General features: G+C 36.7%; 1 protein-coding gene across 4 annotated transcripts in view; it reads left to right on the plus strand.

Annotated features, from left to right (window-relative positions):
- Nucleotides 1-7,286, plus strand: part of dnmt3bb.1 (DNA (cytosine-5-)-methyltransferase 3 beta, duplicate b.1) — a 35,210-nt gene extending 27,924 nt beyond the window's left edge. For 3 of the 4 annotated variants that reach the window (XM_032560586.1, XM_032560596.1, XM_032560615.1), the window contains exons 11-22: nucleotides 246-290; nucleotides 379-458; nucleotides 541-653; nucleotides 1,656-1,839; nucleotides 2,038-2,122; nucleotides 2,309-2,454; nucleotides 3,563-3,653; nucleotides 3,863-4,011; nucleotides 5,035-5,120; nucleotides 5,177-5,264; nucleotides 5,344-5,462; nucleotides 6,534-7,286. In XM_032560586.1, coding sequence (XP_032416477.1) covers nucleotides 246-290; nucleotides 379-458; nucleotides 541-653; nucleotides 1,656-1,839; nucleotides 2,038-2,122; nucleotides 2,309-2,454; nucleotides 3,563-3,653; nucleotides 3,863-4,011; nucleotides 5,035-5,120; nucleotides 5,177-5,264; nucleotides 5,344-5,462; nucleotides 6,534-6,675 — 1,328 coding nt within the window. In that variant the 3' untranslated portion in view covers nucleotides 6,676-7,286. The remainder of the gene's footprint in view (nucleotides 1-245; nucleotides 291-378; nucleotides 459-540; nucleotides 654-1,655; nucleotides 1,840-2,037; nucleotides 2,123-2,308; nucleotides 2,455-3,562; nucleotides 3,654-3,862; nucleotides 4,012-5,034; nucleotides 5,121-5,176; nucleotides 5,265-5,343; nucleotides 5,463-6,533) is intronic. The other variant, XM_032560604.1, reaches the window with a different exon arrangement.
- Nucleotides 7,287-12,483: the final 5,197 nt, after the last annotated feature.

A 12,483-nucleotide genomic window follows, 5' to 3' on the forward strand; every position in this document is an offset into this window, starting at 1 on the left:
ATGACTAGCCCAGATATGCTAGTCACTAGCTTGTTCTAGGTTAGCGTAAGTGAGTTCTTTCCTTCCCAATTTCCAGCAGCTGCTGCTCCGATTCCATGCCAACCTGTCATTAATCAGATCAATAGTTAGCTTCAGAATGGATATAGGAAGTAGCTACCGCTACGTGTGCAATAATCTTAATTTTGGCACTAATACCAAACAAAACACTGTCACTCATGTTGTCTCAACGTTTTCCTTTCTGCCAGAACAAATGGTGAATGAAGTACAGAAAAAGAACCGAAGTATAGAAGGTACATTCTGGGTATCTAACGCCGCTGCAGCGCATAAACTCCTAGCTGTGTTTTGATTTGACTCGCCTGTGTTTATCCGATTCGTCAGAGTTTTGTCTCTCATGTGGAAAGATGAGAGCAGCAACCTTCCACCCGCTGTTTGAAGGAGGCTTGTGCCAAACGTGTAAGGTGAGGTCCGCTCCAGATCGGATCTTTGAACCAGAGGATGACAGCAGTGATAAAACGCTGCTGTGTGTGTGTGTGTGTTTAGGATGTGTACCTAGAGATCTCCTACATGTACGATGACGATGGCTACCAGTCCTACTGCACGGTCTGCTGCGGAGGCCGAGAAGTTCTGCTCTGCGGAAATGCCAACTGCTGCAGGTCCGTTCCAGAAAAACGTTCAGGAATTCAGCTACAAGAAAGACAAAAAAACACAAAAAATTATACAAGACACAAAAAACATGGAGTCATTTCATTCTGCCGTTTTACCTATCAGGACCTATAAAATGGTCAGATCTTTTCCAGGTTATAAAATTATTTAAAGCCGAGTTTAAAGCTGCAGTTTGTAACTTTATTTTAAAAATTTCTTACATATTTATTAAAAATGTCACCATAATGTGAGACAGATAATCTATGAAAAAAATCAGTCTATTTCATCCCTGAGCTACTGAAGAAAAGAACCATTCCTGACCAAAAACAATCAATCAGGAGCCAGGAGGAGGGGTTTAGTGCTGTCAATCAACCTCATGAATGCGCTGCCAAATGTGCTAATGTCGGAGAAACAACTTACTGTTCCAGGAAACTGTTATCTACCATCATTGGAGGCTAAGCTAACTAGCCTTAAGAAATTCTGTCACGAGTTACAACTCTTCAAGGAGTTAGCTGTTTATATTCATGCTCTTATTTTGAAATGGGTGAAGATTATTTACGCTGCAGTTCCATTTTTTCTCTTCACTTCCCGGCAGGTGATGTGACAATCATTGATGATTATTCTATATTCAGGATCTATAGTTTATAGATATTGTACAACCGAAGCCCTGCTGTGGTCAATTAGGCAAAATTAGCAACAGAGTTAGCAAAACTCAGCAACTGTAAAACAGAAACCATGAGAATCACTTCCATACCGGTAGTTTTTTTTTTACCCTGTTAACGTTTTTCTACTGTGTTGTAGCATGTTGTGTTATTGACAAATGGTTGGAGTTAGCACTCTAGCATTAGCTTCCTCTAAGTACTGTCGGTACAGCTCGTTAGCCTTAGCAGAACTGTTGTTTCACTGGTTTACGGTTAGCGCTCCACTAGCTAAATGTTTTCAGCTCTTTCTACCACAGTCATACCAAGTCAGATGTGCTGTAATGCTAGCGCCTCGTTGTGTCGTCCCACCAGGTGTTTCTGCGTGGACTGCCTGGACATCCTGGTGGACCCCGGGGCGTCCAACAACGCCCGGTACCAGGACCCCTGGCGCTGCTACATGTGCCAGCCGCTGCTGCAGTACGGCGTCCTGAAACGGCGCCATGACTGGAGCCTGAAGCTGCAGGAGTTCTTCGCCAACGATAACGGACAGGAGTTTGTGAGTCTAACTGCTTTGTTTAGCCTACAGATGGGCAACGCCATCTTTGTTTTGGTCAGAATGTTACATTTACCTCCAAGGTTTAAAAGAAGGCAAAGTTCTGAAACATGAAGTTATCCAACCAGCCATCCAACCGCCCAACTATCCATCCATCCATCCATAAACTGACCTTCAGTGTTTTTTCTTCTTCTTCTGCAGGAGAAACCAAAGATTTACCCAGCAGTCCCTGCTGAGCAGCGAAGACCAATCAGAGTCCTCTCCCTGTTTGACGGCATTGCTACTGGTGAGGAACCATAAAGCCTCTTTTTACACCAACATTTACATTTCAAGGGACTTTTTGCAGTTATTCCAGTATAAAATCTCTCCTTGTTGGGGGAAACTGAGATACTCACGTCATGAAAAACCTTTTTTCTGATTTATTTCTGATTTGATGTTTCTGTTGATGTTTTGTTTGTGTTTCCGGCTCCAGGCTACCTGGTTCTGAGGGATCTGGGCTTTAAAGTGGACCAGTACGTGGCATCGGAGGTGTGTGAGGACTCGATCTCGGTTGGTGTGGTCAGACATGAAGGAAAGATCCAGTACGTCCATGATGTCAGGAACATCACCAGGAAAAACGTAAGAAACGGCGAAAAACATAAGAGACAGCGGTTCAGAGTCGAGTTGGACCGGAGCGGCCATATTTAATGATTCCTTGGACAGATCTGCTTCTTTTCTTTCTCCAAGACACGAGCAGAAACGTTTGAGCTGAGCTTGAAGGAAACATCCTGACCAGCTGGAACGATTAATCGAATGCTGAAATTATTATTAAACACTTTAAATATTGATTAATTGTTTATTGGAGTGTACAGACTCAGAATTATGCGATTTGCAGAAAAAGCAACACTCTCAGTACAATAATTAAGCCAAACTGTGCAGAAAATCAGCTAGCCTGAGGCATTGCGAGTTAAGTGGCTGTTTATGGCCACCACACCACCAGGGGGCCCCCAAGAGCATCATTTAACTTTATTGTGCAGTAATATTTGCACATTTTGCTCATTTTCCACATTCTAAGCCTTTTATTTTGATAGTCCACTTATAGACTTTAAGGACTAGCAAGATGCTAAATATTAACATCTAGCTAGCTCTAGATATTAATATTTAAATACCTAAATATTAGCTAAATATTTAATAGCTAATGTTTAGCCTTAATAGATAATATTTAGCTAGCATAGCTAAAATATTTTATCTAGCTCTAGATCCCTCCTAGCTAAATATTTTGCTTGATAATTTAATATTTAGTTTGAAAGTGTGACAATTAGAAATGAGTGAATAACATGGTAAAAATATCACTGTTTTAGTTTGTGACAGCTGCATCTTGATATAAGCCTCTTAAAATAGTTTTTCCAAACCATGTATGTGGTTGTTGTTTTTACCTTATTTCTTGCTTGTATATATGAAATTGTACAAATGTATCTTGTGTCGTTTGTTTTATGGAACGATGGATGGAAATGAGCATTTTGCTAAATCCAGTATTACAACAAAATTATTTGTTGTCCCATTTAAATTAAATCAATTGATTAAAAACATGACTGTGACAAATTAACCTCAATTTTTGTCTCGTAATAGGTTTAAAAGCCGGAGTTAATTTGACTTTGTGCTGGTGTTGGTGTGCTGGTGTTCCAGTATTATCTGCGCTTCCGGTGTAATTCCCGCAGTCTAACACCAGGTGGTGCTGTTGTCTCAGATTCAGGAGTGGGGGCCGTTTGACTTGGTGATCGGAGGAAGTCCCTGCAACGACCTCTCCATCGTGAATCCGGCCAGAAAAGGCCTGTTTGGTTGGTACATTTGTTGATTCCTGTTTGTAACATTTTTGTAGTGTGTGAAAAGTATTTTTTTCTCGTACTTTAGAATAAAATCTCTATAAAAGATAAATTTATTATCAATTACACTCAGCGTAATTTCAGCGTGTTTTTAATGCTTTTTCTTAATGCCGAAAACACGTAGAGTTGTAACTAGACCCTGATGTGAGTCTGGTTTGCTTCAGGAGGAACAGGAAGGCTGTTTTTTGAGTTCTACCGCCTGCTGAGCGAGGCCAAGCCCAAAGAAGGAGAAGACCGTCCGTTCTTCTGGATGTTCGAGAACGTGGTGGCCATGGGCGTCAACGACAAGAGGGACATCTCCCGCTTCCTGGAGGTCAGCCGAACGCATCCGCACACGCTTTGGACCACAACACTTTAAAATCAGGAGTTAAAGTCATGGGAAAACTTTTATTCGAGTTAAGTGGTGGTTCTGTAATTAATTAATTTATCGCAATTAATCAAAAACTATATATAAAGTCACAAAAATAAGCAACATTTTTTATTTAAAAAATTTTTTGTTGCTAAATTGTTTGATAAATAGAAATATGAATATTTTTAATCAGTTTTTTAGTATGACGGAATATTAGAGCCATACTAAAAAAAATAAAATCGTAAAATTGTAAGAATAAAGTCATAAATTATAATTATTGATCCATTTACTTATTTTTTCTACTCTTGTAAATCTTTGTGTGTCCAAAAAACTATAAAAAATTGATGTATTAGAAAATTATGGGTATAAATAATCCATAAAAATCCCTCAGGATTAACACATCTCACCTGATATGGGGTTAGCAACCTTTTCCATTCAAAAAGACACTTTTGCCTCTGATGCTACAAAATAAAACTCACCTGGAGATGCAAAAAACGATTTTCTTAATACACAAAGTGTTTTAATATGAGAGCTAACAAATTACTAAAATGTATTCAGTTTTCAGAATTTAGAACAAAATTAATTTATTACAAGAGGGATAAAGTAGAATGAGGTGGGTCTTTTCTATAAATATGGAAAAAATTAAGATAAATAGTTAGCATAGCTTGAAGTTAGCTACTTTAAAATTCTGTTGTGGATTTTAAAAACAGATTTTACTTAAGAACTTACAGAAAACCTTCTAAAATGACCATTTATTGTTGCATTCATAATGAAAACATTTTATTTTTGGTTTTGTTAGATCTCTAAGCTAGCTAGTGCTAGCTAACGTGAGCTAGCATTAGTTAGCTTCCTGGTTGTAATTTTCCAGCTTAAACTCAGCTGAATGAGTTTTCAAGTCAAGATTTGTACATTTCTGATGCCACTTTCCTTCTCTTCATGTGACAGACATATTCCAGCTGACCTCTGACCTCTGTGTGTGTTTCGCAGTGTAACCCTGTGATGATCGACGCCATCGAGGTCTCCGCCGCCCACCGCGCTCGCTACTTCTGGGGGAACCTGCCAGGGATGAACAGGTACGCAGGAAAACGGCTCCTGCTGCTTCTCAGACTTACCTTTACGTTGATTGTAGTGAAACTGCGTGTTTCAGGCCGCTCTGCGCCTCTGGGATGGACAAGCTGGAGCTGCAGGAGTGTCTGGACCACGGACGGGTCGCAAAGGTCAGACATAAACACGTTAATCAGGATTTTACCTGCAGAGTTTTCCACTGGGAGTTTGACGGCTCGTGTTGTCTGTCAGTTCGGGAAGGTGCGAACCATCACCACTCGCTCCAACTCCATCAAACAGGGGAAGGACCAGCACTTCCCGGTGCTGATGAACGGGAAGGAGGACGTGTTGTGGTGCACGGAGCTGGAGCGGTGAGCAGGACTGTCTCTACGGCAGGCCGTTTTAGCATAAAATCACTTCCAACACAGTCAATTCCTCATATCTGGTTTACAACTAGAAATAAATGTAGTAGATAATAAGTTCTCCCTGAAATTAATGCACTAAACAATAATATTGTCATTTGTACATTACATTATACATATCCAAAACAAAACAAGCAAAACAATAATAATTCAGATGGATATGAAGTCTGGGTAACCAAAATTACACTTTCAAAAATAATAATCATTCAGCTTCGACAGGGAAAACAGGGCAAAAGGGGCAGGTAGTGCAAACTAATTATTGTTGTTTTGTTTGTTTTATTTTGGATATTTGAAATGTTTCCCGGTTTTATTGTTAAACGTTCATGAGAAATTTACGTTTTCTTGAGCTTTGAGAGGATGTACTTACATAAATATGTCAGTGTTATTGTTATTATATGAGCTGGAAATGTCCTCAAAATGACAATATTATCATTTAATGCAATAATTTCTGGGAGAATTTATTGTGTAGGAAAATTTGTTTTGGTGACAGGCCTAAAAAATCTAGCTGGACGATAAATTGTCCCAGAAATTATTGTATTAAATGATAATATTGTCATTTTGAGAACATTTTCAGCTCATTTAGTGGTAATAATGCCACGATAATGCAAAAAGACATTCTCAAAGATTAATAAAATGTTACATTATAATGAGCATTTAACACTGGAGCTGGAAATCATTTTAAATATCCAAAATAAATAAATAAAACAACAAATAATAATAATTATTATGACATTTCTGCAAACAAAATTATCTTTAAAAAAGGGCTGGTTGAGATCAAAACATTTTATCAGCCAGTTTTTGGTAGAAATATAAAAACAGTAAACCATGCAAATGAAAATTACTGATATAAATAAATTAATTTATTTATTGCTTATTGTGACCGGCCTACTAATGAGTCAAATGATAGACTCATAAGAATCATAGTTCTTATGTATTTTACACATCTGGTGGAACTGATTTTATGCTAAAACAGCCTGCCATATAGACTCTTAATGCTTTTTATAACTCTTGTTTTGTCAGGATCTTTGGATTCCCGGTTCACTACACCGACGTGTCGAACATGGGCCGCGGCGCCAGGCAGCGGCTGCTGGGCCGGTCCTGGAGCGTGCCGGTCATCAGGCATCTGTTCGCGCCGCTCAAAGATTACTTCGCCTGTGAATAAACACAGAAACCACAGGGACCTGAAGACGTCTCACTCTGTCTGCCACTTTCGCATGGAGAGAGTTACTTTGATTCAAACCAGAGCTCCAGGAAAATGAGAGCGGCTCTTATTGGATGATTAAAAAAAAGGAAAAGCTGATCGGATCATCCAGAATCAGAACCGGAGCTCATTAAACTCCCTAAAAACCGGTTTGTTTTCTGAGCCGCTCAGAAAATAACCAACGATAAGGCCGATAAAATCTAAACAAATCCTCTTCATTCACATTTTAATTGGTAAAAACAAAACCGACACTTAAAAAAAACTCCTTTATTTTCCTCATTTTCATTTATTTTGACCAATAAACTGAAGTTTATTTATCAAACCTGAGTAAGCAGTTGTTTTGCTCAACTTTGCTGCAAAAAAACAAATTCTTACCAAGTATTTTCATCTAGTTTCTATTGCAAAAATCTTATTACACTTCAAAAAAGACAAAACCAACTTACAAGCAACTTTTCAAGAGCTTGTTTCAAATGAATAATTCCTTAACATTGATGAAAAAGTTCTCGCTCTAAGCTAAGTGCTCTGATCTATAATCTTTTCATCAAAATGCATAAATTACTGACTTAAAACCAGATACTAATGTTGGCAAAAGTTACTTCAAAGTTCGTTTTCTCTTATTTTTAATTAACTATAATATATTTAGAAAATAAAGTAAACAAACATACTTGGAAAAATAACCAAAATGAAGCCAGTAAAATCCAAACAAATCCACTTTTTTCTTTTTTTGCCATTTTTATTTTGTAAAAACATAAAATTTTAGCCAGTATTTTTCATTGAGTTTGTATTGCAAATATTTTAGTAGAGCCGAAATAAGAGAAAACTTACTTATATGCAACTTTTAGGACTTTGTTTAAGTCAGCAAATCCTTAAATATTCTAGTTATATGTTAAATACGATTACCTCACATTTTCTAATTAGTACTTCAGAAATATTGACCAAAAACAAGCTCCTATATGATTCTATGAAAGTTACTTGTAAGTTATTTTTGTCTTTTTTTTCAAGTGTACTAAGATATTTGCAATATAAATTAAACTAAAAATACTTTGTAAGATTTTGTGTTTTTGTAGCGGAGTTCACTTTGGTGAAAATAAGAACAATAAATAAGTGGATAAACTTTAATTTATTGCTCAAAACAGATGAAAATGGGGAAAATGAATGAGGTGCATTTGCATTTGAATCTCATCCACATTGAAATCTTCCCTAAAAGTTTCCAAAACGTTCTGCTCCTGTTAAACATTTGGATTTGGAAGCAAATGTTTAGATTATTTAGAAAGTTTTCAGTGTCTGATTCTGTTGGATTTGCTGGTGTTGATCTGTTAAAGACAGCAAAAAGAAAATGTGAAACAGTTTTAAACCAAAAAGCTTTCTTCGTGTTCTGCTACTGACTGCTGTGGGCTAAACGTTCTGAAACTTGACCGGCCGTTTCGAGGAAATCTGCACATTTCTGAACATTTTGTACTGTATCCACCAGAAACCTCTGAGCTCCACATGTTTTCCTGCCAGGTTGTGTTTGAAGTGACCTGAAATGTAAAATCTGTCACCAGATCAGGTGTTGAAATCTACGATCTGCTCATCATGTACGGTTTCTTTTTACGTACTGTATCCAGAGAAAAAGGTTTACAAGACTTTGTTTAGCAGGAACGATTCCTGTTACAAGCCTTCATAAGAACACTTTTTTTACCTTATTTTTTTCTTGCTTAGTTTATATTTTTGTGTTTTTTATTAAAACCGCTCATCTTCTGCTTTAAACTAACAAGTATTATTCGTTTGCTTTGCTTTTAGAATATTATCCCATTATCCAGCTTGATGTTTCTGAACATGTTAGCAGATCTTTAGGAGTTTTATGTCGTGTATGTGTGTATTTTTAGGTGTGTAAACTGGACCATATCTGCAGAGTAGTTGTTTTTAGGGCATTGCTGTATTTTTTGTTTAACAGTGTATTTTTTCATATTAATCTCACCTTTAAAATCATCTCAGATACAGAGATTGAGTTATTTTTATATTGTTTTGCAACAGTTTAGAAAGAAAAACACTTGTACTACTTGTAGCTGCTTTTATAATTTTTTACATAATAAAAAGCAGCATTGCTGCACAAAACACAAACCGGTGTCAGTTCTCGTTCGTTCTTTAAGTATTTTTGCTTTTCCACTCACTTTTATTCACTATTCAATAATTATTACGTTTAGCTTAAATTCTATTTCAAATCTTCTGATTTTAGTCAGCCATCAGTTCCTAAAGTTGGCAAATTATGTTTCAGCAAGTTGTTTTAACTTATATTTTATAAGAATAATACTTTGTAACTGTCAGCCTTCTTGGTAGGCAGTTGCTATGGAGTTGCTATGACAACAATAAACAAGACACAAGCTCAGAATTAGCTCTTGCTTCATTCCTATCTAACTTATAAATAATATCAATACATTACAGCTATTAAGTCTTAAACTTTTTTTCCTAATATACTTTCTTTTTGATGGTCTTGAAGCTGTGGTTCATCTATGCTTTGCCTACCAAGATGGCGGTTGAGTGGCACAAATCATGTCTGGTTCAGACTTGTGGGAACCATGTGGAACTGAAAAACAGATTAGATCTAAAAGTTATAATTGAAAGACCTATTAGATTTCATTTTTCTTTTTAATCCTCCGTCCAACTTTCTGAGGCCTCTCTACCGCCCCCTGGTGGCCCTCCAGAGGGCCGCGGCCCCCAATTTGAAAAAGTCGTCGTCTCTGGGGAAGGAAGGTTCTCTAGTAGCAGTCAGTCTCGCAACAAATTTGAAGAAACCTCTGACAGAAAAGTATCATGACCTACTAACAACAACCATGAACAAAGAGAATATTCTACAGTAACATGTTTAGTTTTTGGATCACGCTGCTAATCCACCTCATTTGCTTTTGCTACTTAAAATTTCTGTCTGGTTTTACTGGTGGAAAGATGTTGGAGTAGGGGATATAAAGGGATGGTTTAACCTCACTGCAAAAACACAAAACTCTTACCAAGTATTTTTGTGTGTCTAGTTCAAATACACCAGCACACTTGAAATAAGACAAAACAAACTTATAAGTTACATTTCAGCAAAATATATGAGCTTGTTTCAAATAAATAATTCCTTATTATTTGATGAAAAGTTCTAGTTCCACTGGCAGATTATTTCACTTACAACAAAACAGTTTTCCCACATTTTATGTGAAATAATTTACCAGTGGAACTGGTACTTTTTTATCTAAGGAATTGTTAACTTTAAACAAACTCCTATCTTGTTTCATTGTAATAATGATGTTAATTGTGTAAAGAAAAACATTGCATCTCTTACAATGAAAGTTTATTTCATAGTTTGTAATTTCTCTGTAATATTTTCCGTTGGTCCTCACCAAACGAGGTGATAATTTCTGTACCTGTAGTTTCTATCTGGCTTTCTGGATCCAAACTAATTATGATCAATAATTTGAATATTTATATGGTTTACTGGAAAGCAAAGTTTTGATTTAAAATAATTTAAATCTTATTTTTTTGTTCGTACAATCGTGATTCATACTCCAGTCCAGTTGATGGCGGTAATTCTCCATATAAAATGGCTGCCAACCGCCATAAAACTGAAAGAATAAGAAGTTGGTACGAGTTGATAGGAAGATGGAGATTTGGGAAAGGAGATCTACTTTCCAGCAGGAAAATGACCCTAAATAATACAGTCAGAGCAACAAAATTATGGTTTACATAAAGCAAATTCATGATTCACCCAAAGTCTAGGCCCAATCCAGATACGAGTATTTATTATATCCGTATAGCTGAGTTTGAGCTGTTTTATGAAGAATAAAATGGGCAGATTTAAGTTTTTAGATGTATAAAGCTTATAGAAAAATACCATCAGAGAGTCTGAATACAAATAAACACCACACTTCTCATACTTTAATGTTAAGAAACAAAACACAGTGTATCCTCTTCCTTCTACGTCACAGTTAGGCACTACTTTCCGTTTTCTTGACATGAAATTAATCTAAAATTATTACAGTGTGGTTTGCGTTTGTAACATTAGAAAAAGTGGAAAAGTTAAAACGTTGTGAAAACTTTTGCGAAGGATCGTACGTGTTTGAACTCAACAGCAGAAACAGGGGATTCGTGAATACAATCATTTTTAATGGCCCTGCGGCCTTCTTGTAAAAATGATCATTTGTTTGCATTTATAATGCGCCTGTCGCAATTAATAGATTTGACAATATGAATAGAAACAGTTTAGCTTAACATACACTGTTTCAGAATTCATTTATTGAGGAAATCGGTGTAAAAATGAGCTTTTCGTAACATTCGCGTTGATTTCAGTCTAACGCCTATCACTTTAAATGCCATTCATTTGATGTTAGCTAGAGGCTAACTACAATGGCGTCTCGATCTGGAAAAATCTAGAAAGATTTGCTCGTTTTTACGCATAGTGGGGTTCTATCCAAAGGCCGAGAATTACTTTAGACACAGTTTAATGGCCTACTGTGACAATTGTTGGCCATTAACCAACAATTATCTGAGCGGTTAGTACTAGCGGTAAAACCGAGGAAAGGTTGTCGAACCTCGCAGTGGGGGGACCGGGGCTTTGCTCTCGGCGGAAGGATACACCTTTTAGGTTCTTTGAGGGTTCGACGGCAGGAGGTAGAGAGGAAGGACGGATCGGCGTGGGTAAGTTTAGCGTGTCTTTTTAAACATATTTCCCACGTGTTCAACTAAAATCTAACTATTGAATACCAGATAAAATCTAAACACATTGACAAACATTCTACCTTGACAATTTAGGGCGCTGTTTTATCGAAATGTAGCTACATTATTTAGTTTAGTTCAATAAACGTACTTGTACGTAACAAACGACGCAGAAGCTAGCGTCCGATAGGAGTAAAGGGTTAATTCGCTGTTTTTGTTGACTTGTGATGAGCTCCTTAAATTAAATACTTACAGTGACCAAACTTGGACAAAGTTATTCTCCCTTGTGTACAAACTTAAAACTTTTACCATATTTTTAAACATATGAAAATGGATATTTTGTGATTGTTTGGTATTTTTTACATGTTCTTCAAAACAAGTTTTGAGCCTTGTTTGTAAAAGACTGAAACAAGACGATTTCAGTTATTTCTTTAGTGAATGGGCCAGTTGTGTTTTAAACCATCTTTAGGTTCACGTTTAGCCATTCTAAACCCTTTAAATTTTGATTTTCGGCGTTGGTATTCTGGGCCATTTAAATACTAGCTATCCGTAACTTCAGCGTTACAATAAGTTGTAATTTTATTAAGTTTCTGTTGTTCAATGTTGTCATTCTTGTGTGATTGGTGAGCGAAAGTTCAGCTAAGGCTTCATTGTTTCGTTTGGTATTGTTCTTACCCCGAACCCCCCGGCTTGCCAGATTCCATGTTTTCTTCGCTTTTAAGCACGTCTTGGAAAGTTATTTGGATTGTTTGTATTGGCTGAAAAGTTACCCACTTCAACCCGATTGGTGGAACTGTCATGACGTCACCTCGTCACCACCAATTGGAGACGCGTAGGATGTCAGAGCCGTTTAAATGACTCTGACGGGAGTCGGAAGAAAATGGACCTTGCCGCAAAAGTAACATGTAAATTATTCGCAATTTTTACTCCACCAGAAATCCTTATTTATGATATAAATTAAATTATCATTTTGTCATATTTTTTAGGTAGAAGATATTCCTTATTTATTTATAGATTTTTTTCTGGCAGGATTTTAGTACTTTTATCCTTTCTAATTTCCCTCTTATAAAAAAATTCTCATTTTTTTAGAACGCT

The sequence above is a fragment of the Xiphophorus hellerii genome, chromosome 1, assembly GCF_003331165.1.
Source record: "Xiphophorus hellerii strain 12219 chromosome 1, Xiphophorus_hellerii-4.1, whole genome shotgun sequence".
Lineage (NCBI taxonomy): Eukaryota > Metazoa > Chordata > Actinopteri > Cyprinodontiformes > Poeciliidae > Xiphophorus > Xiphophorus hellerii.